Source organism: Betta splendens, unplaced genomic scaffold (assembly GCF_900634795.4).
Source record: "Betta splendens unplaced genomic scaffold, fBetSpl5.4 scaffold_29, whole genome shotgun sequence".
Classification (NCBI taxonomy): domain Eukaryota; kingdom Metazoa; phylum Chordata; class Actinopteri; order Anabantiformes; family Osphronemidae; genus Betta; species Betta splendens.
In genome coordinates, this window is record NW_026577848.1 from 651,700 (window position 1) to 676,528 (window position 24,829).

Below are 24,829 nucleotides of genomic sequence, written 5' to 3' on the forward strand. Positions count from 1 at the left end.
GGGGATTTTTTAGGTCCAGCAGGTGTCAGTATTCAATGACACAGTATCGTTACAGTTTTGCAATGTGTTGAAACGCTTCATGACGCCTCATCTACCCATCACTATTTAGTAAATATGCTCCTTTACAATGGGCAACCAAGTCCTAAACAGGTGATTCAAATCCTTCAGACCTGGCAACACACAGGAAATGATCTCAACAGAAGGGAGGAAACAAAACAAAACGAGTGTGACACGAAGGGGCAGTTGTTTTAATTGGTTTTAACTAACTGTGTTTTCTACTGTTTCATCTATGAATCTTTATTCAGACTGAGTGGCTGCAGGTTGTCAGAGATCAGCTGTGATTCTCTGGTCTCAGCTCTGAAGTCCAACCAGTCACATTTGACACAACTGGACCTGAGTGGAAACAACCTGCAGGATTCAGGAGTGAAGCGTCTGTGTGGTTTTCTGGAGAGTCGTCGCTGTCGACTGGAGACTCTGAGGTCAGACTCCATGTTTTAATTCTGTGTGTCATTCATTTTCTGTATGTTTCTATAAACATGTCACGTGTCCAGAACCTGAGTCGGACTCATGAGGATCTTTAGTAGAAACTCACATAAATGTGTCAGTACAACATGAGTGAGTCCAGATGGAACCAGTGGTGGAGCTGCAGAGTTGAAGAAGTGAAGTCACGACGTCTGAGCTGAAGCAGCAGCGTGTTGTCATTAATGTTAATGAGTCTTTGTTACTGTTTTAACCTGCATCCTGTTGGTTCTGATGTTTGGACCTTCTCGGTTCAAAACCTTTACTGTACTTTCTGAAGCATCTACAGCTCCAAACACACGATGAGACACTGAATGGTTTAAACTGACTGTTTTTCTACTGTTTCATCTTTGATTGTTTTTTCAGATTGAATCGCTGCAGTTTGTCAGAGATCAGCTGTGATTCTCTGGTCTCAGCTCTGAAGTCCAACCCGTCACATCTGACACAACTGGACCTGAGCTACAACAACCTGCAGGATTCAGGAGTGAAGCATCTGTGTGGTTTTCTGGAGAGTCGTCACTGTCGACTGGAGACTCTGAGGTCAGTTCACTGACTGTTACTGTTCTAGGTTCTAGGTTCTGACTGTGGTTCTGCTTCAGGGAAACAGCAGGTTTCACTTCTGAGAGTTAGTGGTTTGGTTTTTGTTCACTTACTGTATAGTTTAATCACTTTGGTTCTACTTAATGAGCATTAAAACACAACCAACAATATAAAACAATATTCTTTAAATGTTGAACCCACATTGTTTCTTAGGGATAAAAATCTTTCGGTTCTTTCATAACGAACTAATTAAACAACCAGAACTGGTCCAAGTCTAAAAGTCCAGTCGTGGTTTTCACAGTGGTTCATCTGCATCCTGTCCTGTTTGGGTCTGTATGGTTCTGGAGCTGTTCCCCGCTGTCACTCAGCAGGAGGCAGGGTCCAGTCTGGACCGGTCACCAGTCCATCACAGGTCCAACACACAGAGACAGACAATCAGACCTATGGAAGCTCAGAGTCAGCAGCTAAGCAGCAGAACTTCAAGTCTTTGGACTGTGGCAGGAAGCTGCAGAACCAGAACAGAACCCACACAGACACAGGGAGAACATGAGGAGCTGTGGTAGAAATTTCCCATTAAGAGGCAGATGAGAGAGTTGTCTTTTGTGTGATTTATTATAAAAATAAAGGAAAATAAAAATAATGGGGAAAGCAAATAAAAAGCATGGATGTTGATCGTGCACAACCAATCAGACTGCATGAACCATCTTATCCCTGTCGCTGTGTGTGACGAGATGCTGGTGTCTGACTATCAGAGAGGAAGGAGCACCAAGTCATACATATATATATAAAAAAAAAAAAAACTCCCTTCTCACCCCACGCGGGTGGTCTCATCCTGTCAGGGACTCGGGCAGGCGGCGAACCCACATGCACAGCACAGAGGCAGGATTACGATCAGAAAGGTTTATTCTTAAGGCACGGTCAGACGGTCCAGGTCATACACGAAATGGCTCGACAAAAGTACAGGCAGGGAACAGGCAAAAACTCACGGTCAGTAGATACTCCAGGGTCAGGCAGGATACGTGGTGCAAACAGGAATAAACACGAAAAACACGAACACGCAGGGAACTCAGGAGACTAGGGACGCTCAACTCACAAGAAACACGAACACTCAGGGAACTCGAATACGACAATCTGGCAGGGAACTAAGGACACAGGTGGTGGTTAAATACACAGTGACTTGATGACTAACAGAGTGCAGGTGTGGGTAATGAGCAGGGACAGCTGTGACAAGACAAGAAACCGGAAGTAAAGCTAAAACAGGAACAGAAACCAGGAGACTACCAAAATAAAACAGGAAACAACTAGAAACACAAAGCCAGATCATGACAGTACCCCCCCCCCTATGGCGCCTTCCACGGCGCCTACGGAAGCCCCCCCCCCAAACCAGGGCGGGCGGAGGGTGGTCCCAGGCGGAGGGACCGAATCCCTACCCCTCAAGGTACATGAGCAGGGTGGGTGGAGGGAGGACCGGGGGAGGGCCAAAACAATAGTCCACAACAAAGTCCACGAACAGGGAAGACACGAAGTTCAGGGATTCCCTCACGGAGGGTGATGGCGTGGCGAGACCCAGCCCAGCAGCCGCTGAGCCAGGGTGGCACTCCCAGTGCCCTTGGGCTGGACCGATGTCCCCGGGGGCCACCCCGAATGGCAACGTCCTCCAGGCGGACGCCGATCCGAAGGGCCGAGGAGTCGAGGCGGGCGTCGCCGCAGGAGGCAGCGCCATCCGGGCAGCAGGAGGCGCCGAGGGCAAGGCCACCAGTCCGGCGGCCGAGACAAGGACGAGGCAGGGACCAGCGGCGTCCTCCCTGGACCACCGCGACGAGAGGCGGGAACCAGCGACGTCCTCCTTGGACCACCGCGACGAGAGACGGGAACCAGCGGCGTCCTCCTTGGACCACCGCGACGAGAGCCGGGAACCAGCGGCGTCCTCCTTGGACCACCGCGACGAGAAACAGGAACCAGCGGCGTCCTCCTTGGACCACCGCGACGAGAGACAGGAACCAGCGGCGTCCTCCTTGGACCACCGCGACGAGAGACAGGAACCAGCGGCGTCCTCCTTGGACCACCGCGACGAGAGACAGGACCCGATGCAGGTGTGGCCGGAGCCGGGCCGCCAGGAACCGATGCAGGTGCGGCCGGAGCCGGGCCGCCAGGAACCGATGCAGGTGCGGCCGGAGCCGGGCCGCCAGGAACCGATGCAGGTGCGGCCTGAGCCGGACCGCCAGGAACCGATGCAGGTGCGGCCTGAGCCGGGCCGCCAGGAACCGATGCTGGTGCGGCCTGAGCCGGACCGCCAGGAACCGACGCTGGTGCGGCCGGAGCCGGGACGGGAGCGACCCCCTCCTGGAGGTCGGCAGGAACTACGACGGGAGCGACCCCCTCCTGGAGGTCGGCAGGAACTACGACGGGAGCGACCCCCTCCTGGAGGTCGACAGGAACTACGACGGGAGCGACCCCCTCCTGGAGGTCGGCAGGAACTACGACGGGAGCGACCCCCTCCTGGAGGTCGACAGGAACTACGGCGGGAGCGACCCCCTCCTGGAGGTCGGCAGGAACTACGACGGGAGCGACCCCCTCCTGGAGGTCGGCAGGAACTACGGCGGGAGCGACCCCCTCCTGGAGGTCGGCAGGAACTACGACGGGAGCGACCCCCTCCTGGAGGTCGACAGGAACTACGACGGGAGCGACCCCCTCCTGGAGGTCGGCAGGAACTACGGCGGGAGCGACCCCCTCCTGGAGGTCGGCAGGAACTACGGCGAGAGCGACCCCCTCCTGGAGGTCGGCAGGAACTACGACGGGCGCGACCCCCTCCTGGGGGTCCGCCGGGACTGCGACGGGCGCGACCCCCTCCTGGGGATCCGCCGGAACTGCGGCTGGCGCGACCTCCTCCTGGAGGCGCGCAGGAACTGCGGCTGGCGCGACCTCCTCCTGGAGGCGCGCAGGAACTGCGGCTGGCGCGACCTCCTCCTGGAGGCGCGCAGGAACTGCGGCTGGCGCGACCTCCTCCTGGAGGCGCGCAGGAACTGCGGCTGGCGCGACCTCCTCCTGGAGGCGCGCAGGAACTGCGGCTGGCGCGACCTCCTCCTAGAGGCGCGCAGGAACTGCGGCTGGCGCGACCTCCTCCTGGAGGCGCGCAGGAACTGCGGCTGGCGCGACCTCCTCCTGGAGGCGCGCAGGAACTGCGGCTGGCGCGACCTCCTCCTGGAGGCGCGCAAGAACTGCGGCTGACGCGACCTCCTCCTGGAGGTGCGCAGGAACTGCGGCTGACGCGACCTCCTCCTGGAGGTGCGCAGGAACTACGGCTAGCGCGACCTCCTCCTGGAGGTGCGCAGGAACTGCCACTGGCGCGACCTCCTCCTGGAGGTGCGCAGGAACTGCAGGTGCTACCTCCTCCTGGAGGCCGGCGGGCGCTGCAGCTCCAAGGGTGACGGGGACTGGAACGACCGCTACAGGGCCGACGGGAACGGGGAATGGAACGACCGCTACAGGGCCGACAGGAACAGGGTCAGAGACAGGGGTGACCTCTACTTGGCCTACGGGAACGCCCTCAACTTGGCCTACGGGAACGCCCTCAACTTGGCCTACGGGAACGCCCTCTACTTGGCCTACGGGAACGCCCTCTACTTGGCCTACGGGAACGCCCTCTACTTGGCCTACGGGAACGCCCTCTACTTGGCCTACAGGAACGCCCTCTACTTGGCCTACGGGAACGCCCTCTACTTGGCCTACGGGAACGCCCTCAACTTGGTCGACAGGGACAGGAGCTGGAACGACCTCAACTTGGTCGGCAGGGACAGGGACTGGAACGACCTCAATTTGGTCGACAGGGACAGGAACTGGAACGACCTCAACATGGCCGACAGGAACAGGAACTGGAACGACCTCAACTTGGTCGACAGGGACAGGAACTGGAACGACCTCAACTTGGTCGACAGGGACAGGAACTGGAACGACCTCAACATGGCCGACAGGAACAGGAACTGGAACGACCTCAACATGGCCGACAGGAACTGGAACGACCTCAACATGGTCGACAGGGACAGGAACTGGAACGACCTCAACTTGGTCGACAGGGACAGGAACTGGAACGACCTCAACATGGCCGACAGGAACAGGAACTGGAACGACCTCAACATGGCCGACAGGAACTGGAACGACCTCAACATGGCCGACAAGAACAGGAACTGGAACGACCTCAACTTGGTCGACAGGGACAGGAACTGGAACGACCTCAACATGGCCGACAGGAACAGGAACTGGAACGACCTCAACTTGGTCGACAAGAACTGGAACGACCTCAACATGGCCGACAGGAACTGGAACGACCTCAACATGGCCGACAGGAACTGGAACGACCGCAACATGGCCGACAGGAACTGGAACGACCTCAACATGGCCGACAGGAACTGGAACGGCCTCTGCTTGGCCGACAGGAACTAGAACGGCGTCCTCCTCTGAGGAGCCGACAGGAACTGGAACTAGAACGGCCTCAATATGGCCGACGGGAACAGGAACGGCGTCCTCCTCTGAGGAGCCGACAGGAACTAGAACGGCGTCCTCCTCTGAGGAGCCGACAGGAACTAGAACGGCCGCAACATGGCCGACAGGAGCTGGAACGGCCGCAACATGGCCGACAGGGACTGGAACGGCGTCAACTCCGGAGCTGGCATGACAGCTTACAGCTGCCGAGCTCGACGGGGAAGACGTCGGGTCTGATTGGGTGGGATTAACAATCGTCAGACGGGCGGTGCCCTCTGACGGGGACAAGGACGGAACTGGGGTCTGGGCAACACACGACTGATCTGGGGTCTGGGCGACACACGGCTGATCTGGGGTCTGGGCGACACACGGCTGATCTGGGGTCTGGGCGACACACGGCTGATCTGGGGTCTGGGCGACACACGGCTGATCTGGGGTCTGGGCGACACACGGCTGATCTGGGGTCTGGGTGACACACGGCTGATCTGGGGTCTGGGCGACACACGACTGATCTGGGGTCTGGACTAGGTTCGACTGGGCTGGGGCCTGGAGGCGACAGGGCTGCACCAGGGCATGAGCATGGCGAGGCTGACCTGACTGAGAGGTGGGACATGAAGCGGCCGCTGGCTGCAGGCCCGGGAGTTGCAGGGCCTCACGCAGGACAGGCTCCCTCCGGACGAGAGCGGCTGCTTCCTCGAACAGTTGTTCTCTCGCGCCCTGGTCTGTAGCCGAATTGGCGGTGTTCATGAGGTGGGCGAAGAGAAAGGCAACTGGAGGAGAGCAGAGGAGGTGGACCCGTCGGGCGACGCTGTCTGGAATGCCTGTTATCAGAGGGACACAGTCAGTCAGAGAATTAAGGGGCTCCTCTGTCGGGGAAGAAGGCTGCTCGGTCCCCATGACCGAGACCGCGGGACCCGGGATCCTGGACCCGCGCCGCCGCCGTCGCCGTCCGGAGCAGCTGCGACTGTCCGTCGTTTGAGGCGCTGGGCGCGGTGTGGACCGGACCTCTGTACCGGGATCCGCATGGTGAAACGGGGCCGCGGCGTCTGGAGCTTGGGCTGGAGACTGGGGAAAACACGATTGAGCAGGAGACTGGGCAAAACACGATTGAGCTGGAGACTGGGCAAAGCACGATTGAGCTGGAGATTGAACAGCGCGCGGCTGAACTGGAGACTGAGCAGCGCGCGGCTGATCTGGAGACTGAGCAGCGCGCGGCTGATCTGGAGACTGAGCAGCGCGCGGCTGAACTGGAAACTGAGCAGCGCGCGGCTGAACTGGAGACTGAGCAGCGCGCGGCTGAACTGGAGACTGAGCAGCGCGCGGCTGACTTGGAGACTGAGCAGCGCGCGGCTGAACTGGAGGCTGAGGACCGCGTGAGAGCAGGAAATCCTCCCAGGGAAATAACCATGGAGCTGGGCAGGTTGGTGCAGGCACGACGATCCGACGAGGCGGAGAGGATGAAACCGAAACCATACTTCCGCGGGGGAGTTATATTTGCCGTAAAAAACAAGGGGAAAAAACAGTCACTGACCTGACCGGAGGCTAAGTGCTGGCTGGGTCCAAGTGTGGCCAGATTGTTCTGTCAGGGACTCGGGCAGGCGGCGAACCCACATGCACAGCACAGAGGCAGGATTACGATCAGAAAGGTTTATTCTTAAGGCACGGTCAGACGGTCCAGGTCATACACGAAATGGCTCGACAAAAGTACAGGCAGGGAACAGGCAAAAACTCACGGTCAGTAGATACTCCAGGGTCAGGCAGGATACGTGGTGCAAACAGGAATAAACACGAAAAACACGAACACGCAGGGAACTCAGGAGACTAGGGACGCTCAACTCACAAGAAACACGAACACTCAGGGAACTCGAATACGACAATCTGGCAGGGAACTAAGGACACAGGTGGTGGTTAAATACACAGTGACTTGATGACTAACAGAGTGCAGGTGTGGGTAATGAGCAGGGACAGCTGTGACAAGACAAGAAACCGGAAGTAAAGCTAAAACAGGAACAGAAACCAGGAGACTACCAAAATAAAACAGGAAACAACTAGAAACACAAAGCCAGATCATGACACATCCACTTTCCAAGCTCGGGTCCTCTACCAGAGGCCAGGAAGCTTGAGGGTTCTGCGCAGTATCCTTGCTGTTCCTAGGACTGCACTTTTCTGGACTGAGATGTCGGATGTTATTCCAGGGATCTGTTGTAGCCACTCCTCCAGTTTGGGGGTCACAGCCCCTAGTGCTCCAATCACCACAGGCACCACTGTGGCCTTCACCTATATATATGTATATATATATATATATATATACACACACTCTATTCTCACCCTCCGCGGGTGGTCTCATCCACTTTCCAAGCTCGGGTCCTCTACCAGAGGCCAGGGAGCTTGAGGGTTCTGCGCAGTATCCTTGCTGTTCCTAGGACTGCACTTTTTTGGACTGAGATTTCAAATGTTTTTCCAGGGATCTGTCGTAGCCACTCCTCCAGTTTGGGGGTCACAGCCCCTAGTGACACACATATATATATATATATATATATATATATATATATATATATATATATATATATATATATATATATATATATATATATATATATATTAAACAGCTACGCTCTGCCAGTGATCAGATACCCTGCGGGAATAATAAGGTGGCCAAAGGAAGAGATACAGACCACAGATGTTAAGACACGAAAGCTCCTCACCATGCACGGAGGGTTCCACCCCAATTCCAGCACCCCGAGACTGTACGCTAGCCGTAAGGAAGGAGGCCGAGGACTAGTGAGCGTGAGAGCCACTATCCAGGATGAAACATCCAAGATCCATAAGTACATCAAGGATAAGGCCCCGACAGATGACGTGCTGAGTGAATGTCTCAGGCAGTGGAGAACAGAGGATGAGATGCTGGAAGAGGGACCATCATGGGAGGACAAGCCCTTGCACGGGATGTACCACCGGAACATAACTGAAGTGGCTGATCTCAACAAATCCTACCAGTGGCTTGAAAGGGCTGGGCTGAAGGACAGCACAGAGGCACTCATCCTGGCTGCACAGGAGCAGGCCCTGAGCACCAGAGCCATAGAGGCCCAGATCTACCACACCAGACAAGAACCAAGGTGTAGACTGTGCAAAGAGGCCCCAGAGACGGTCCAGCACATAACTGCAGGGTGTAAGATGCTGGCAGGCAAAGCATACATGGAACGCCATAACCAAGTGGCTGGCATAGTATACAGGAACATCTGCGCGGAGTATGGACTGGAAACCCCAAGTGTGTGTGTGTGTATATATATACACTCTATTCTCACCCTCCGCGGGTGGTCTCATCCACTTTCCAAGCTCGGGTCCTCTACCAGAGGCCAGGGAGCTTGAGGGTTCTGCGCAGTATCCTTGCTGTTCCTAGGATTGCACTTTTCTGGACTGAGATTTCGGATGTTTTTCCAGGGATCTGTCGTAGCCACTCCTCCAGTTTGGGGGTCACAGCCCCTAGTGCTCCGATCACCACAGGCACCACTGTGGCCTTCACCTTCCAAGCCTTCTCCAGTTCTTCTCTGAGCCCTTGGTATTTCTCTAGTTTCTCATGTTCCTTTTTCCTGATGTTGCCATCGCTTGGTATTGCCACATCCACCACTACGGCTTTCCTCTGCTCTTTATCCACCACCACAATGTCTGGTTGGTTCGCCATTACCATTCTGTCAGTCTGGATCTGGAAGTCCCACAGGATCTTGGCTCGCTCGTTCTCTACCACCTTGGGAGGTGTTTCCCACTTTGACCTTGGGGTTTCCAGTCCATACTCCGCGCAGATGTTCCTGTATACTATGCCAGCCACTTGGTTATGGCGTTCCATGTATGCTTTGCCTGCCAGCATCTTACACCCTGCAGTTATGTGCTGGACCGTCTCTGGGGCCTCTTTGCACAGTCTACACCTTGGGTCTTGTCTGGTGTGGTAGATCTGGGCCTCTATGGCTCTGGTGCTCAGGGCCTGCTCCTGTGCAGCCAGGATGAGTGCCTCTGTGCTGTCCTTCAGCCCAGCCCTTTCAAGCCATTGGTAGGATTTGTTGAGATCAGCCACTTCAGTTATGTTCCGGTGGTACATCCCGTGCAAGGGCTTGTCCTCCCATGACGGTCCCTCTTCCAGCATCTCATCCTCTGTTCTCCACTGCCTGAGACATTTACTCAGCACGTCATCTGTCGGGGCCTTCTCCTTGATGTACTTATGGATCTTGGATGTTTCATCCTGGATAGTGGCTCTCACGCTCACTAGTCCTCGGCCTCCTTCCTTGCGGCTAGCGTACAGTCTCAGGGTGCTGGATTTGGGGTGGAACCCTCCGTGCATGGTGAGGAGCTTTCGTGTCTTAACATCTGTGGTCTGTATCTCTTCCTTTGGCCACCTTATTATTCCTGCAGGGTATCTGATCACTGGCAGAGCGTAGCTGTTTATTGCCCGGGATTTGTTCTTGCCATTGAGCTGGCTTCTTAGGACTTGCCTTACTCGTTGGAGGTATTTGGCTGTTGCCGCATTCCTTGTTGCCTGTTCAAGGTTGCCGTTTGCCTGTGGTATTCCAAGGTACTTGTAATTGTCCTCAATGTCTGCTATTGTTCCTTCTGGGAGTGAGACCCCTTCTGTGTGGATTACCTTGCCTCTCTTTGTCACCATCCTCCCACATTTCTCGAGTCCGAATGACATCCCGATGTCTGAGCTGTAGATCTTGGTGGTGTGGATCAGCGAGTCGATGTCTCGCTCACTCTTGGCGTACAGCTTGATGTCATCCATGTAGAGGAGGTGACTTATGGTGGCCCCGTTCCGGAGTCGGTATCCATAGCCAGTCTTGTTTATTATTTGGCTGAGGGGGTTCAGACCTATGCAGAACAGCAGTGGGGACAGTGCATCTCCTTGGTATATGCCACATTTGATGGATACTTGGGCAAGTGGCTTCCCATTGGCTTCAAGGGTGGTTCTCCACAACCTCATCGAGTTTGCAATGAAGGCCCTTAGAGTTCTGTTGATGTTGTACAGCTCCAAGCATTCAGTGATCCATGTGTGTGGCATTGAGTCATAGGCTTTCTTGTAGTCGATCCAGGCTGTGCACAGGTTGGTGTGTCGCATTCTGCAGTCTTGGGCGACTGTTCTGTCTACCAGGAGTTGGTGTTTGGCTCCTCTGGTATCCTTACCAATGCCCTTCTGTGCTTCGCTCATGTATTGACTCATGTGCCCACTTATCTTAGCTGCGATGATGCCTGACATGAGTTTCCATGTTGTGGAGAGACAGGTTATTGGCCGGTAGTTGGATGGGACTGTGCCCTTTGAGGGATCCTTCATTATCAGGATCGTTCGCCCTTCGGTTAGCCATTCAGGGTGAGTCCCATCCCTTAGCAGCTGGTTCATTTGTGCTGCCAGGCGCTCATGGATTGCAGTGAGCTTCTTTAGCCAGTAGGCGTGGATCATGTCAGGGCCAGGTGCTGTCCAGTTTTTCATACCTGAGACTCTATGCTGGATGTCTGCCACTGTGATAGTCACTGGATTCTGTTCAGGGAGGTTGCTGTGGTCTTGTCTCAGATCCACCAGCCACTGTGCATCACTGTTGTGTGATGCCTCCCTTTCCCATATACCCTTCCAGTACTGTTCAGTTTCCAGCCTTGGTGGGTCTGCTCTGTTGTTATTACCCTGCCATTGAGAGTACACTTTTGCAGGTTGTGTTGCGAACAGCCGGTTTATTCGTCTGGCTTCGTTATCTCTGGTGTATCTCTTTAGGCGGCTGGCCAAGGCTTGTAGCCTTTGCTTGGCAGTTTCGAGTGCTTCAGGTATGGTCATCTGGCTGTACCTCTTGGGCATCGGTCTTTTCATTACTTTTCTGGGCCTCTGTCATTTGGCTCACTTCCCTCCGAGCTGCCTTGATTTTTGCCTCCAACCTTCGTTTCCATGGTGGGTATTGTTTCTCATGGCTCCCATGGTTGCTCTTATAGCCAAGCATCTCTAGGATCACTGATGCTGAAGCGTATATCAGCTCATTGGTTTCTGTGATTGTTGTGGTAGGGATCGCTCTCAATGCTGCATTCACATCTTCCATGAGACTTTCTGATGGAACATCACTTAGCCGTTGTAGTGGGGTTCGGGGTTGCCTGTTCAATCTCGCCATGATCTTATCTTTCAGGTCAGTCGCTGCCTCGCTCAGCGTATCTGTGCTTATTGGGGCTTCGTACCCAATTTCCGGTTGGGGAGATGGTGAAACCTCCCCTCTGACCTGGCGTCCTGGCTCCCCCTTGCCGTAGCATTTGTGTTGTATCTCTTTAATCTCAAGTTGTGATAGCAGTTGCCGTTTGTGGATGTTGGAACACTGAGCTACTAGTTGCTTCGCCGTCAGCCTTGAATGTGGGTTTCTCCGTTCCCATTCGCCACACATTCTATTCATGTAACCCCTCTGACTAGGGTTACTTGAGTAGTAGCATTCCAACAGAGCTTTGTTCTCGCATCTCAGCCATTTCTTTCTTGTTCCAGTAGCCCACTTCTCGCCAAGGTGCTCTGGTTCCCCAACACCTGACGCAGACCTTGTTAGACCGGGCGACGTCTGAGCCGGTATCTTTTGTGGTTCATTGTCTCTCATGATATGAGGTAAACCGGGAACCGGCAACCCCCCGCATGCAAGTCCTGTGACTTTACCGATTGAGCTATCCAGCGAGCCATATATAGCCATATATATATATATATATATATAGATATATATATATATATATATATATATATATATATATATATATATATATATATATATCTATATATATATATATATATATATATATATATATATATATATATATATATATATATATATATATATATATATATACCGCATGCATAGTATATGGAAGAAACAATTTTTCCGTTACAATATATATATATATATATATTGTAACGTAACAATATATATATATATATATTGTAATTGTAAATATATATATATATATATATATATATATATATATCTATATATATATATATATATATATATATATATATATATATATATACCGCATGCATAGTATATGGAAGAAACAATTTTTCCGTTACAAAGCCCAAACAGAAAGCAATTGATCTTGTGCTGCTTGCCAATCTGATAAACCAGGGACTTTTTTTTACTTTTATGTCACTTTTATCCACAATGAAACATACAATAATTTTACAGATAAAGTCAGTACTCAAGTGTGGCCCATTCCCCCATATACTCTAGCCACTTCTAGAAAAGTAGAAATGTGTTCCACGTGTTGTAAATTAATCTGTTCAGGAATTGGCCACGTTGGAGTTCTGACTCTTACTGTAAAAATCATTGTAGGTTTCACTGTGAAAAAAAATCAGCACAGAATCTTGGACAACAAAATGGAGGGCACATATTCAATGCATAAAAATGAAGGTGCTCGGCCACAAAGCGGGGGAAGCTGCTTTTCTCAAGCGGTAGAATGGGCCACAGTTGAGGTTTTATGTCTCCATGAAAGGGGGTTTGGATCCGTCAGAGGATAGAAAACACTGCAGGACACACTTGGTGCTATGGTGGGCTTGAACCTGGATAGCCTGGTAGCTCAGTTTATTGACTTTATCTTTAAATTTATTGTATGTTTTGCTGTGTAAAAAAGTGACATAATAGCATAATGCTTCTTGAGACCTCCACTCTACCAACTGAGCTAAGTAAACTGCTTCAGCTAATTGAGTCTGATCCTGATACAACAGTAAGATTGTACAGTACAGTAAGAAATGCTGGTACTGTGTGTTTTCATGTCTCCATCACAGGCAGTTTGGATGACCACAGCACAGCTTGTGACAGAAAACACAGGTTTTGTTGAACTAGCTCAGCGTGAACACCCCCTTGCCGTGGGGGGAACTGCCCCATTTATGGAACAATAGAAGCCGTTCATGGCTCATTTAGGATTTTAGCTAAAGTGTGTCAGTCTCTTAACCTACCGTTGGGAAGTCCTTCGAGGAAAGAAAAATGCTGGGACTCCCAGTGTTCATCACATTCTTCTTTCACTTCATTTCACTGAGTTGTCATCAAAATGTTTGTTGACTGGGATGAAGCCTTCACAGCTTCTCTACTGATTCCAGATGTGACTGAGGTCAACAGCAGCTTGTGAATCAGTGCTGACATCAACAGGTGTATGAATGTTGTACTGACATGTGGATGATGTGTAGAAGCTGAGATCATGACGACACAACAACACAAGCACAAAATCACTCTGCTCATTTTAGACTAAACATCAGTGATCAGGACAAATCTGACTCATTATTAATGCTTTGATCCACATCTTTGACTCTTTATTCAGATTGAGTTGCTGCAGTTTGTCAGAGATCAGCTGTGATTCTCTGGTCTCAGCTCTGAAGTCCAACCCGTCACATTTAATACAACTGGACCTGAGAGAGAACAACCTGCAGGATTCATCAGTGAAGCCTCTTCGTGACCTGGTGCAGAGTCCAGACTGTGGACTGCAGACTCTGAGGTCAGTAGAGGTTGGAGTCAGTCTGTGCTGCTTTCAGTAGTATTGGACTAAACTCAGTTAGTGTCACAGCAGAGATCCAGTGTTTCCTGTAAAGCTCCAGTCACTCATCAAAGTGTCGTAGCATCAACACTAACTACTGATCAGGTTCATGTGTGTCACAGCTCTGAGATCAGTCTGGCTGATAGAACCATGGTTCCATGTAGTAACCATGTGGTGCTGGTCCAGAGCAGAACCTCTGCTGAAGTCCAGTCATCACATCTGTGTCTGTGTCCTTCTGTCATTAGTTTGCTCCAAAGCTTCTCATGTTTCTGTGTCAGCTGATGTTTCAAAGCAGAGAAGATGTTGGTCACCACACAGCAACTCTGTCTGTGATGGACCAACAGGAAGTCGTCTCTACAGCCATGACTCAGCAGTTTGTTTCACTGTGGACTAGAGGGAAATGTGCAGATTCAGCAGACTTGACGCTTCAGTCCAAGACGTTAAAGGAAAGGAAATTCCTTTACTTTCCCCTTTATTTTCCACCACATGAGGGCGCTCTAGTGCGAAGTGTCTTGCTCAAGGACACACCTGATGCTGAGGCGGGGGATCAAACCTTTGCCTTCTGTGTCTGACGCTCTACCAACTGAGCTCAGACCAATGAGTTAAAAGGAAGCTTAACAGCTGCTCCACTTGTGCTGTGAACACGACTGAAGTCCTGCTGCTCTTTGTCCTGGATGTGACAGATGATGAAGGGAGTCTCTGTAGACACTCACTGATCTGCTCTCTGCTCTCTCATTCTCTCTGCAGCTGGAGATGATCCAGATGTAGAAGCAGCAGCAGCGTGTGTGTGGAGGTTCTGACTGGTCCATGTTACTGGGAGCTGAGCTTCATCCAGAACTGACTGACAGAGGAACCAGAACCAGTGGAGACGAGTCTCAGTGTGAACTGATCTGAGACCAGCTGTTCTGTGTCCAGTCCACCAGGATCATGTGGGAAATAAAGTGTGTGTTGCAGTAGTTAGATATCGGGGACAGTGTTGACTGCAATTCTTCTTGTTAAAGAAAACCTGATTTTTGTATAAATCGTGTTTTCACACATTAATGCTCTAGTGTTGTAATATGAAGTAGACGTTATGGTCACAGACAGATTGTTTATAAAGCATCTTTCCTGTATAACCTGTGTCCTCGTTGCTGCTGTTTGATGCTTTAATTCTCAAACAACAGTTTGAGACAGACACAAAAATAAAAACATAGAAGACATTGAATGACTTTAGAAAATGACCAGAATGAATTAAAAGCTGCTGGCTTTGTTGACGTCACAGTGGTGACTCCATGTTAATTCAAAGTTGTTTTTTGCAAATGGCTGCAAAAGTCCTAGAACTGAATAATCTGCAGAGGTCTGCAAGAGGCCAAGTGCAGTGCAGCTCGTGGACAAATATAGAAACAGGACCTTTTATTCCTGACAGACGCAAATTAAAAAAAAAAACACAAACACAACATCTAGTGTGACACTTGATTGAATCTGTTTTCATTGACTGGATTACAATATATGTGAAACTGAACAGTCTTGGGAAGCAAAAGGTAGAGTAATTGGATCTGGTTGTATGTTTAAATTAGAAATTATTAAAAAAAATCTTTATTATTTCCACAGTAGGAAAACTGAATTCTGCATTTGACCCATCGTCCACAGGGAGCAGTCACATGACCAAGACCTAGACAGGTACTGAACACTGTGCGTGTCACCAGGCAGCCTTTAGTTGCAAATCTTTTCTGGAATGAAGTGATTCTGGTTTAGAAGTAACCAGTTTTCATGTGACGTCATCAGAGTCACACCATGAGTCACACACACATGAGGATCAGTAACGTTTGGGTCATTGGAGCTGTTCTTTGCAGCAACATAAAAACGGGATCTGGATTGAACGTAAATGGATCAAATCTGAATCTATACAGTAATTGACAGGGTTTCATTAAGATTTTATTTTGCACACTTTGATCGCTGTCACAGATGGAGGTGCACACAAGAAGGAAGGGAGATTAAAAACACGAATGCTAACACATCTACACACTCACATCACGCCTAATTACTATTGTCTAATTACATTTAATCACTAGCTAAAGTTTTATTATACATGTTATTGCATGGATGAAGATCAGCCCTCACAGACAGAGGAGGAGTTGTACAGACTGATGGCACCGGTAGGAAGTATCTCCAGTGTCGTTCTGTGGAGCACCTAATACGGATCAGCCTCTGGCTGAAGGTGCTACTCTGTCCAGCCACACACTGTGTAGGGGTGGAGGTGGTGTCTAGGATGGAGAGGAGTTGGAGCAGCATCCTCCTCTCAGCTACAGCTGAAGAGGAAGGAGACAGGACTGTCCCCTGTGGAGCTCCTGTGCTGCAGAGCACGGTGTCAGACACACAGTTCTGCAGGCGGACGTACTGGGGGCGGTTGGTGAGGTGGTCCATGATCCATGAGATCAGGGGGGGCTCCACCTGCATGTCCTTCAGTTTCTCTCAGCAGCGCAGGCTGGATGCTGTTAAATGCACTGGAGAAACCAAAGAACATGATCCTCACTGAGGCCAGGCTTGTCCAGGTGGTTGTAGGTGCGATGGAGCAGATGTGTGATGGCGTCATCCACTCCTATGGGGTTGATATGTGAACTGGAGGGGGTCGACTGAGGGTTTGACCAGAGAACGCATGGAGTCCGTCTGATTCACTGCACAATGCATGGCTTTTTCCAGCTAAGAGGAACTGTCTCCAGCTGGAGGCTTAGGTTGAAGATGTGTTGGAGGACACCACAAAGCTGGAGCACAGACTTTCAGCACCTTGGGCTGATTCCATCAGGTCCTGCAGCCTTTGTTGGATGAAGCTTGTTCAGCTCCTTTCTCACCTGATCTGCTGTGACTGTGTGTGAGGTGGGGGTGGATGAGTCCTGTGGGTGATGTGAGGGGGGGCTATCGTGGGCAGCGGGGCGTTTATGGCCCAACCTGGAGTCTGTTAAAGAAGGTATTAAGTTGGTGGCCCTGTCCTTGGACCCCTCAGTCACCTGCTGCTCGACTTGTAGCCAGTGATGGTCCTCGTGTCCCTCCACACTTCCCTGGTGTTGTTGTTCTGAAGTGTTCCAGTTTCCTCCTCTGAGCCTCCTTCCCCTCCCTGGTTTTGACTGACAGCTCTCTGGACTCTCCTCGCTGCCTCCCTGAATGACCTGAATGCTTTCTTCTTTTCATTCAGGGCGGCTTTGATGTCACGACCGACCCATGGTTTGTTGTTAGGAAAGCAGCGAAAGGTTTTATGAGGTACATGAGTGTCCACGTGAATGTAGGAAGTGACTTGTTGAGGCTGATGTGATTAAAGTCACCAGAGATCATAAAGAAAGCGTCAGGACATCTGTACTGCAGGTTGGAGACGGCCGTCTGTATGACGTCACACGCCGCGGCAGCGTTCGCAGGGGGGGATGGGATTCCCAGGTATGAAACATTGATACCTGGGTGTTCACTTTAACAATAAACTGGACTGGTCAAACAACACAGACTCTCTGTATAAACAGGGCCAGAGTGGCCTCCACCTGCTGAGGAGACTGAGGTCCTTTGGTGTGTGCAGACAGCTGCTAAGGACTTTCTATGACACTGTGGTGGCCTCAGTAGTCCTGTATGGAGTTGTGTGCTGGGGGGGAGGCAGTTAAGGCAGAGACAGGAAGAGACTCAACAAGCTGGTTCAGAAAGGTTCTGGTTCTGTCCTGGGCTGCACACTGGAGTCCATGGAGGAGGTGGTGGACAGAAGGATGCTGTAAACTAACATCCATCATGGAGAACCCTCCACCCCCTGCACCACTGTAGAGGCTCTGAGCAGCTCCTTCAGCACCACATTGTTACACCCACAGTGCAGGAAGGAGCTACTGCAGGTCATTCCTCCCACAGACATCAGACTGTACAACACAGCACTACAGTGAGGTCGGCCTCAAAGAGATTCTGGCAAATCGCTTGGTTTGAGGATCTCCTCAATTCCACTGACAGTCAACAGGAGGCAGAGACTCACAGGTGGACTACAATGAAAAAATGATACTTATGAAATTATTTTACTCAAAGCACATTCATAAATTCAGTAAAATCTTTAAATTTGAATAAATATGGATCAACATCTTTACTTTTAATCCAGGGAAGTCAAAAACATGACAACAAGATTTTTGCTCCAAAGTCTAATGGTTAGCAAGTCAATTTTAATTTTAGCTGCTTAGTAGAGAATAACACACATACAAGCTGGAATCAACTCAATTACTTTGTGTCGTTGCATCTAGGAACAGCACCATGTAATTTAAGCAGTAAAGATATCAGGAGATGAAAAATGTAAATATTTTACTGGCTCCAACAGATCAGCTGGAAAGAGTGTAGAGCATGATACTTACTACTACTAGCTACATGCTGAAACAAGCAGCTGGAGATGCAGACAAACTGCTGCTGCAGCTAAAAACCACTTTAACAGGTTTTATGGAATGTTCCCTATTTATGTGCTGCGTCAGACAGTAAGAATTTGTTCCTGTAGACTCACCTGGTTTCCTGCAAATAGAGAGGGGGCGGAGCCACTGTGATCATGTGATCCAGCAAGCAAAGACCGAAGGTGTTCAGGGACTTCAGACTCTATTTAGAGAAAACAAAGCAGAAGAAGGAAAATTAAATTAAACACCAAGAGGAAGGAGAAAAGTTGAGGAGGTGAGTGTTTAACAACATTACTGTGACTGAGTCTGTTTGTTAATGTAGAACAGAGATGTCAAACTCAAACCAGCCCCTTCCTGGTTTTCCAACTCTCCTTCCCAGAGCCTGCTGGTTACCTAGATCAGGTGTGTTAAGTCAATCAGCAGCTGGATGAGCCGACTGAAAACACATGTTCAACGTAATCAGAAGGGAGTTGGAAAACCAGCAGGGGCACCGGCCCTGAGGACCTCAGTTTGGAGAGACACAATCCACTTCTGTCAAACTAACACTGACAAGAATCGGATGTGGGGAGTTGGTGTTCAGGGTCTGGCTCTAGTTGTTATTTGTCCTGGTTCTAGTTCTGAGCTCACAGTCGGTGGTACTGACCGCTCAGACTGAATGAGGTCCAGAAACATGGTGCTTTTCTGCTTCTGCTGAGTTTCTCCTTTCCTCTTGGTGTTTTGAGTTTTCCAGCGACCACGTTAACTGGTAGCCAACTGTTTTATGTAATATTCCATTTTATGTGCTGTGTCAGAGATTAAACACAAACTGTCATTATTCATGTGATAATGTAAGAAACACAAACATTAATCACTGAAATCAACTAACAAGAAAATTATAAGGACATAACTTATTAAAACCATGTGGAGATATTATATATATTCTAACTCAGCTTCTTAATAAATCAGTGGTGAAATATCTGCTGATGCTACAAAACAGCTTTATGTTTTAAAGCTACTCATTAGTTGTTCTGTTGTTTGTCTCAGTTAACAGCTTCTCTACATTGGTTACGTTGTGTTAGCAACATTATTTTGTACGAGGCGTCTGATTTCCTGTAAACACAGGCAGAGCCCCAGTGATCAGCTTATCCAGGTACAGGAGCAAACTCTCAGACTGAGGTCCAGAAATGTGTTAGTTTTCTGCTTTCCTGTTGGTGTTGAGTTTTTCAGTGACCACGTGTGGTTGAAATTTTGGAATAAAGGTCGCGTAGGGTCAGGTAGACCCAAAGTAGGAGCCGACTGAAGAGCTAGTTTGAGGTCGGTGAACGCCTGTTCAGCCTCAGATGTCCACATGAGGCGGGTGGTGGATGCAGAAGACGCTCTAAGCGGAGCCTCCAAGACGGCGCAGTTAGGAATGAAATTCCTGCAATAAGAGCACATGCCTAAAAAGGACATAAGCTGTTTGTATGTGCACGGTTTAGGCAGGTTCTGAATAGCTTCAGCTCTTTTAGGTGAAATGGATTTCCCTTCAGCGGTGATGATGTGACCTAGGAAGGTACAGATGGAGCGGTTCATTTTCGCTAATTTCAGTCGACTGTCAGTCACTCTTCTGACGCTGATCACACACTTATCACACCCTCATCAGCCGACTGTCAGCAGCCCCCCTCCTTGGTCTATCTGGGGAAGGTGTTAAAAATGTTAATGAGGCCACCCCCATTTTAGCACCAAAGACGCAATTCCAGGGTAAAACCAAAAGGTGGAGCTTTAGTATCTGACCCGTAGAGTTAGGGTCAAACAGCAAGTATAGGCACAGTTCTGAGGACAGGACATAGATCTGATAACGTCAGTTCTACACTGTTTGCTAGGGCAGACAGACAAACAGACAGACAGACAATAGTCTGTGTAAACAGTGAACTAAAAAGTTGAGAAAACTGGAACAGTTGACTTCATTTCAGAATTAAATGTTGTACTAACTTTTTTTTAATCATAGATAAGCATCGGCAGCTCACGCTACTACAGCTGCCAAACTACCTTCTGGAGTTTTATCAGTTACTGGCTGTATTAGGTTGAGTTGGACTTCACAAATGAAATTATTAAATTCTCAATTTATATATTATTCTTATTCACTTGAATGTAGTGTGTGTCAGTCTGCCTGCTTCAGGAGCTGTTTTAAATTAAAAAAAGAACATTTCAATGTTCTAATCAAGCTTAGATGAACATAACAATAGAGAGCCTCTTTTCAGACAGAACGACCATCCACAGCACCAGTTAGACTGGTTTAACACCACCCCCTTCTCCCCAAAGCACCAGAGTCCTGCAGTGCTGTTACCTGATGTAACCAGATACATTTGTGAACTACTTCATCCATCCATCACTTAAAAGAGCCTAGTGGTTAAAGCACACAACTTCTCACCCACCGTTTTTAATTAAACTGTTTTTGTTAGTTGGTGGTTTAAAATAAGAAACTTTTATATCCTAAAGCCATAGACTTAACACTTTCTTTTTAACAAGTTTTATTCACAGATTTTATAAACGTCCAGTTCATTTGACCATTTTCTAAACCAAGTTGTCTGAAAGTTGGGTCACTACATTCTTTTAGAGCAGAAATGTTTCTCAAGCAGCTTCTACATTATATGTCCTTCATGGGGGACATGATCTTCACACCTTCTCACAGTCCTTTGTTCAACTGATGAGCCAGTTCTTTACAGGTGTGAAGTGAAGCCTAATGTAAATAGAGGATAGTGCCTTTACTCAGACTGAAGGTTCCTGCACTTTTGGTAATGTTTCTGCTTTAAGAAAAGTCTGTAAATTAACTTGAAAATTACAATCAGCCGATTGCTGTGACATTTGGCAGTAAAAGGTGACTGAAATGACACAGAACTGAAAGAATATCAGCTGGCATAACTCATAACACATATGTATGCAGATCTCTGTATTTTGTGTCACTTGAATTTGTGTGGTAAACAAAAGACACCAGAGGCACGTTTACACCAGGAGTCTCTAGCTGGGAGCTTCTGTGCCTTAACCACTAGGCTGTTGGTCCTCTGAGGGAGACCTACTGTATAGACAGCAACTAAATTCCTTCATACAGCATTATGTTAACAGAGCCTTGATTTGAGTGGAACCTTTAAAATTATGGATCCATGAAGAATTTTCTTTTTAAGCAGTTTACAAATATATCTGGTTTTCATGGCTCAGGTGAAGTTGTGTGGAAGTTGAGTCATGTCAACTCTTTCAGTGTGGTGTGCTTCTTGGGGGAGGGTTCATCACACCTACTCACTTTTGTGTCTTTTGTTCACGTAACGAGCCACTTCTTTGCAAGTGTGAAGTGAAGCCAAACTGGAGGATGATATGGAACTTCCCTCAGACTAAGGAAGCTTTTGGTCTTTGTCAGTTGTCAAAAAATGCCAGTAAATTTAGAGCTAAACATTACAATACAGTAATACATACAATACAGTATAATTAAAACAAATAAAATATCCATGTGAATGTTTGACTAAAGGGCGTTGTATTCATAACACCTGTAATTTTCTACTTGCTTAGACATTAATAACTTTAAGTTCAGTAATAAACTACTTTACATTTAAGACGCTCATTTCGGTTATCTCTCTCTCTCTCTCTCTCTCTCTCTCTCTCTCTCTCTCTCATATATATGCTTTATGTATGCTTTATATATATATATATATATATATATATATATATATATATATATATATATATATATATATATATATATATATATATATATATATATATATATATATATATATATATATATATATATATATATATATATATATATATATGTATGTATATATACTAACTCCCTTCTCACCCCACGTGGGTGGTCACATCCACTTTCCAAGCTTGGTCCTCTACCAAGTCCTCTACCAGAGGCCAGGAAGCTTGAGGGTTCTGCGCAGTATCCTTGCTGTTCCTAGGACTGCACTTTTCTGTACTGAGATATCGGATGTTATTCCAGGGATCTGTTGTAGCCACTCCTCCAGTTTGGGGGTCACTGCCCCAAGTGCTCCGATCACCACAGGCACCACTGTGGCCTTCACCTTCCAAGCCTTCTCCAGTTCTTCTCTGAGCCCTTGGTATTTCTCTAGTTTCTCATGCTCCTTTTTCCTGATGTTGCCATCGCTTGGTATTGCCACATCCACCACTACGGCTTTCCTCTGTTCTTTGTCCACCACCACGATGTCTGGTTGGTTCGCCATTACCATTCTGTCTGTCTGTATCTGGAAGTCCCACAGGATCTTGGCTCGCTCGTTCTCTACCACCTTGGGAGGTGTTTCCCACTTTGACCTTGGGGTTTCCAGTCCATACTCTGCACAGATGTTCCTGTATACTATGCCAGCCACTTGGTTATGGCGTTCCATGTATGCTTTCCCTGCCAGCATCTTACACCCTGCAGTTATGTGCTGGATCGTCTCAGGGGCCTCTTTGCACAGTCTACACCTTGGGTCTTGTCTGGTGTGGTAGATCTGGGCCTCTATGGCTCTGGTGCTCAGGGCCTGCTCCTGTGCGGCCAGGATGAGTGCCTCTGTGCTGTCCTTCAGCCCAGCCCTTTCAAGCCATTGGTAGGATTTGTTGAGATCAGCCACTTCAGTTATGTTCCGGTGGTACATCCCGTGTAAGGGCTTGTCCTCCCATGATGCTCCCTCTTCCAGCATCTCATCCTCCGTTCTCCACTGCCTGAGACATTCACTCAGCACGTCATCTGTCGGGGCCTTATCCTTGATGTACTTATGCATCTTGGATGTTTCATCCTGGATAGTGGCTCTCACGCTCACTAGTCCTCGGCCTCCTTCCTTGCGGCTAGCGTACAGTCTCAGGGTGCTGGATTTGGGGTGGAACCCTCCATGCATGGTGAGGAGCTTTCGTGTCTTAACATCTGTGGTCTGTATCTCTTCCTTTGGCCACCTTATTATTCCCGCAGGGTATCTGATCACTGGCAGGGCGTAGCTGTTTATTGCCCGGGATTTGTTCTTGCCATTGAGCTGGCTCCTTAGGACTTGCCTTACTCGTTGGAGGTATTTGGCTGTTGCCGCATTCCTTGTTGCCTGTTCAAGGTTGCCGTTTGCCTGTGGTATTCCAAGGTACTTGTAACTGTCCTCAATGTCTGCTATTGTTCCTTCTGGGAGTGAGACCCCTTCTGTGTGGATTACCTTGCCTCTCTTTGTCACCATCCTCCCACATTTCTCGAGTCCGAATGACATCCCAATGTCCGAGCTGTAGATCCTGGTGGTGTGGATCAGTGAGTCGATGTCTCGCTCACTCTTGGCGTACAGCTTGATGTCATCCATGTAGAGGAGGTGACTTATGGTGGCCCCGTTCCGGAGTCGGTATCCATAGCCAGTCTTGTTTATTATTTGGCTGAGGGGGTTCAGACCTATGCAGAACAGCAGTGGGGACAGTGCATCTCCTTGGTATATGCCACATTTGATGGATACTTGGGCAAGTGGCTTCCCATTGGCTTCAAGGGTGGTTCTCCACAACCTCATTGAGTTTGCAATGAAGGTCCTTAGAGTTCTGTTGATGTTGTACAGCTCCAAGCATTCAGTGATCCATGTGTGTGGCATTGAGTCATAGGCTTTCTTGTAGTCGATCCAGGCTGTGCACAGGTTGGTGTGTCGCATTCTGCAGTCTTGGGCGACTGTTCTGTCAACCAGGAGTTAGTGTTTGGCTCCTCTGGTATCCTTACCAATGCCCTTCTGTGCTTCGCTCATGTATTGACTCATGTGCCCACTTATCTTAGCTGCGATGATGCCTGACATGAGCTTCCATGTTGTGGAGAGACAGGTTATTGGCCGGTAGTTGGATGGGACTGTACCCTTTGAGGGATCCTTCATTATCAGGATCGTTCGCCCTATGGTTAGTCATTCAGGGTGAGTCCCATCCCTTAGCAGCTGGTTCATTTGTGCTGCCAGGCGCTCATGGATTGCAGTGAGCTTCTTTAGCCAGTAGGCGTGGATCATGTCAGGGCCAGGTGCTGTCCAGTTTTTCATACCTGAGACTCTTTGTTGGATGTCTGCCACTGTGATAGTCACTGGATTCTGTTCAGGGAGGTTGCTGTGGTCTTCCCTCAGATCCACCAGCCACTGTGCATCACTGTTGTGTGACGCCTCCCTTTCCCATATACCCTTCCAGTACTGTTCAGTTTCCAGCCTTGGTGGGTCTGCTCTGTTGTTATTACCCTGCCATTGAGAGTACACTTTCGCAGGTTGTGTTGCGAACAGCCGGTTTATTCGTCTGGCTTCGTTGTCTCTGGTGTATCTCTTTAGGCGGCTGGCCAAGGCTTGTAGCCTTTGCTTGGCAGTTTCGAGTGCTTCAGGTATGGTCATCTGGCTGTACCTCTTGGGCATCGGTCTTTTCATTGCACCTCTCTGGGCCTCTGTCATTTGGCTCACTTCCCTCCG

General features: G+C 49.2%; 2 protein-coding genes across 11 annotated transcripts in view; both read left to right on the top strand.

Annotated features, from left to right (window-relative positions):
- The window catches only part of LOC121202064 (NACHT, LRR and PYD domains-containing protein 12-like), a 290,159-nt gene that overhangs the window by 151,066 nt on the left and 114,264 nt on the right, over window positions 1-24,829 (top strand). For all 8 annotated transcript variants that reach the window (XM_055506698.1, XM_055506697.1, XM_055506700.1 and 5 more), the window contains 2 exons: window positions 306-479; window positions 886-1,059. In XM_055506698.1, the coding sequence (XP_055362673.1) occupies window positions 306-479; window positions 886-1,059 (348 nt within the window). The remainder of the gene's footprint in view (window positions 1-305; window positions 480-885; window positions 1,060-24,829) is intronic.
- Window positions 1-24,829, top strand: part of LOC114850805 (NLR family CARD domain-containing protein 3-like) — a 78,489-nt gene that overhangs the window by 11,865 nt on the left and 41,795 nt on the right. The window contains exon 1 of one of the 3 annotated variants that reach the window (XM_055506712.1): window positions 18,672-18,702. The exons of 1 other annotated variant lie outside the window; for it this stretch is intronic. The gene's annotated coding sequence lies outside the window, so the exon portion shown is untranslated. Of the gene's footprint in view, window positions 1-18,671; window positions 18,703-18,839; window positions 19,010-24,829 lie in introns of those variants that run through there. One more of the 3 variants, XM_055506711.1, reaches the window with a different exon arrangement.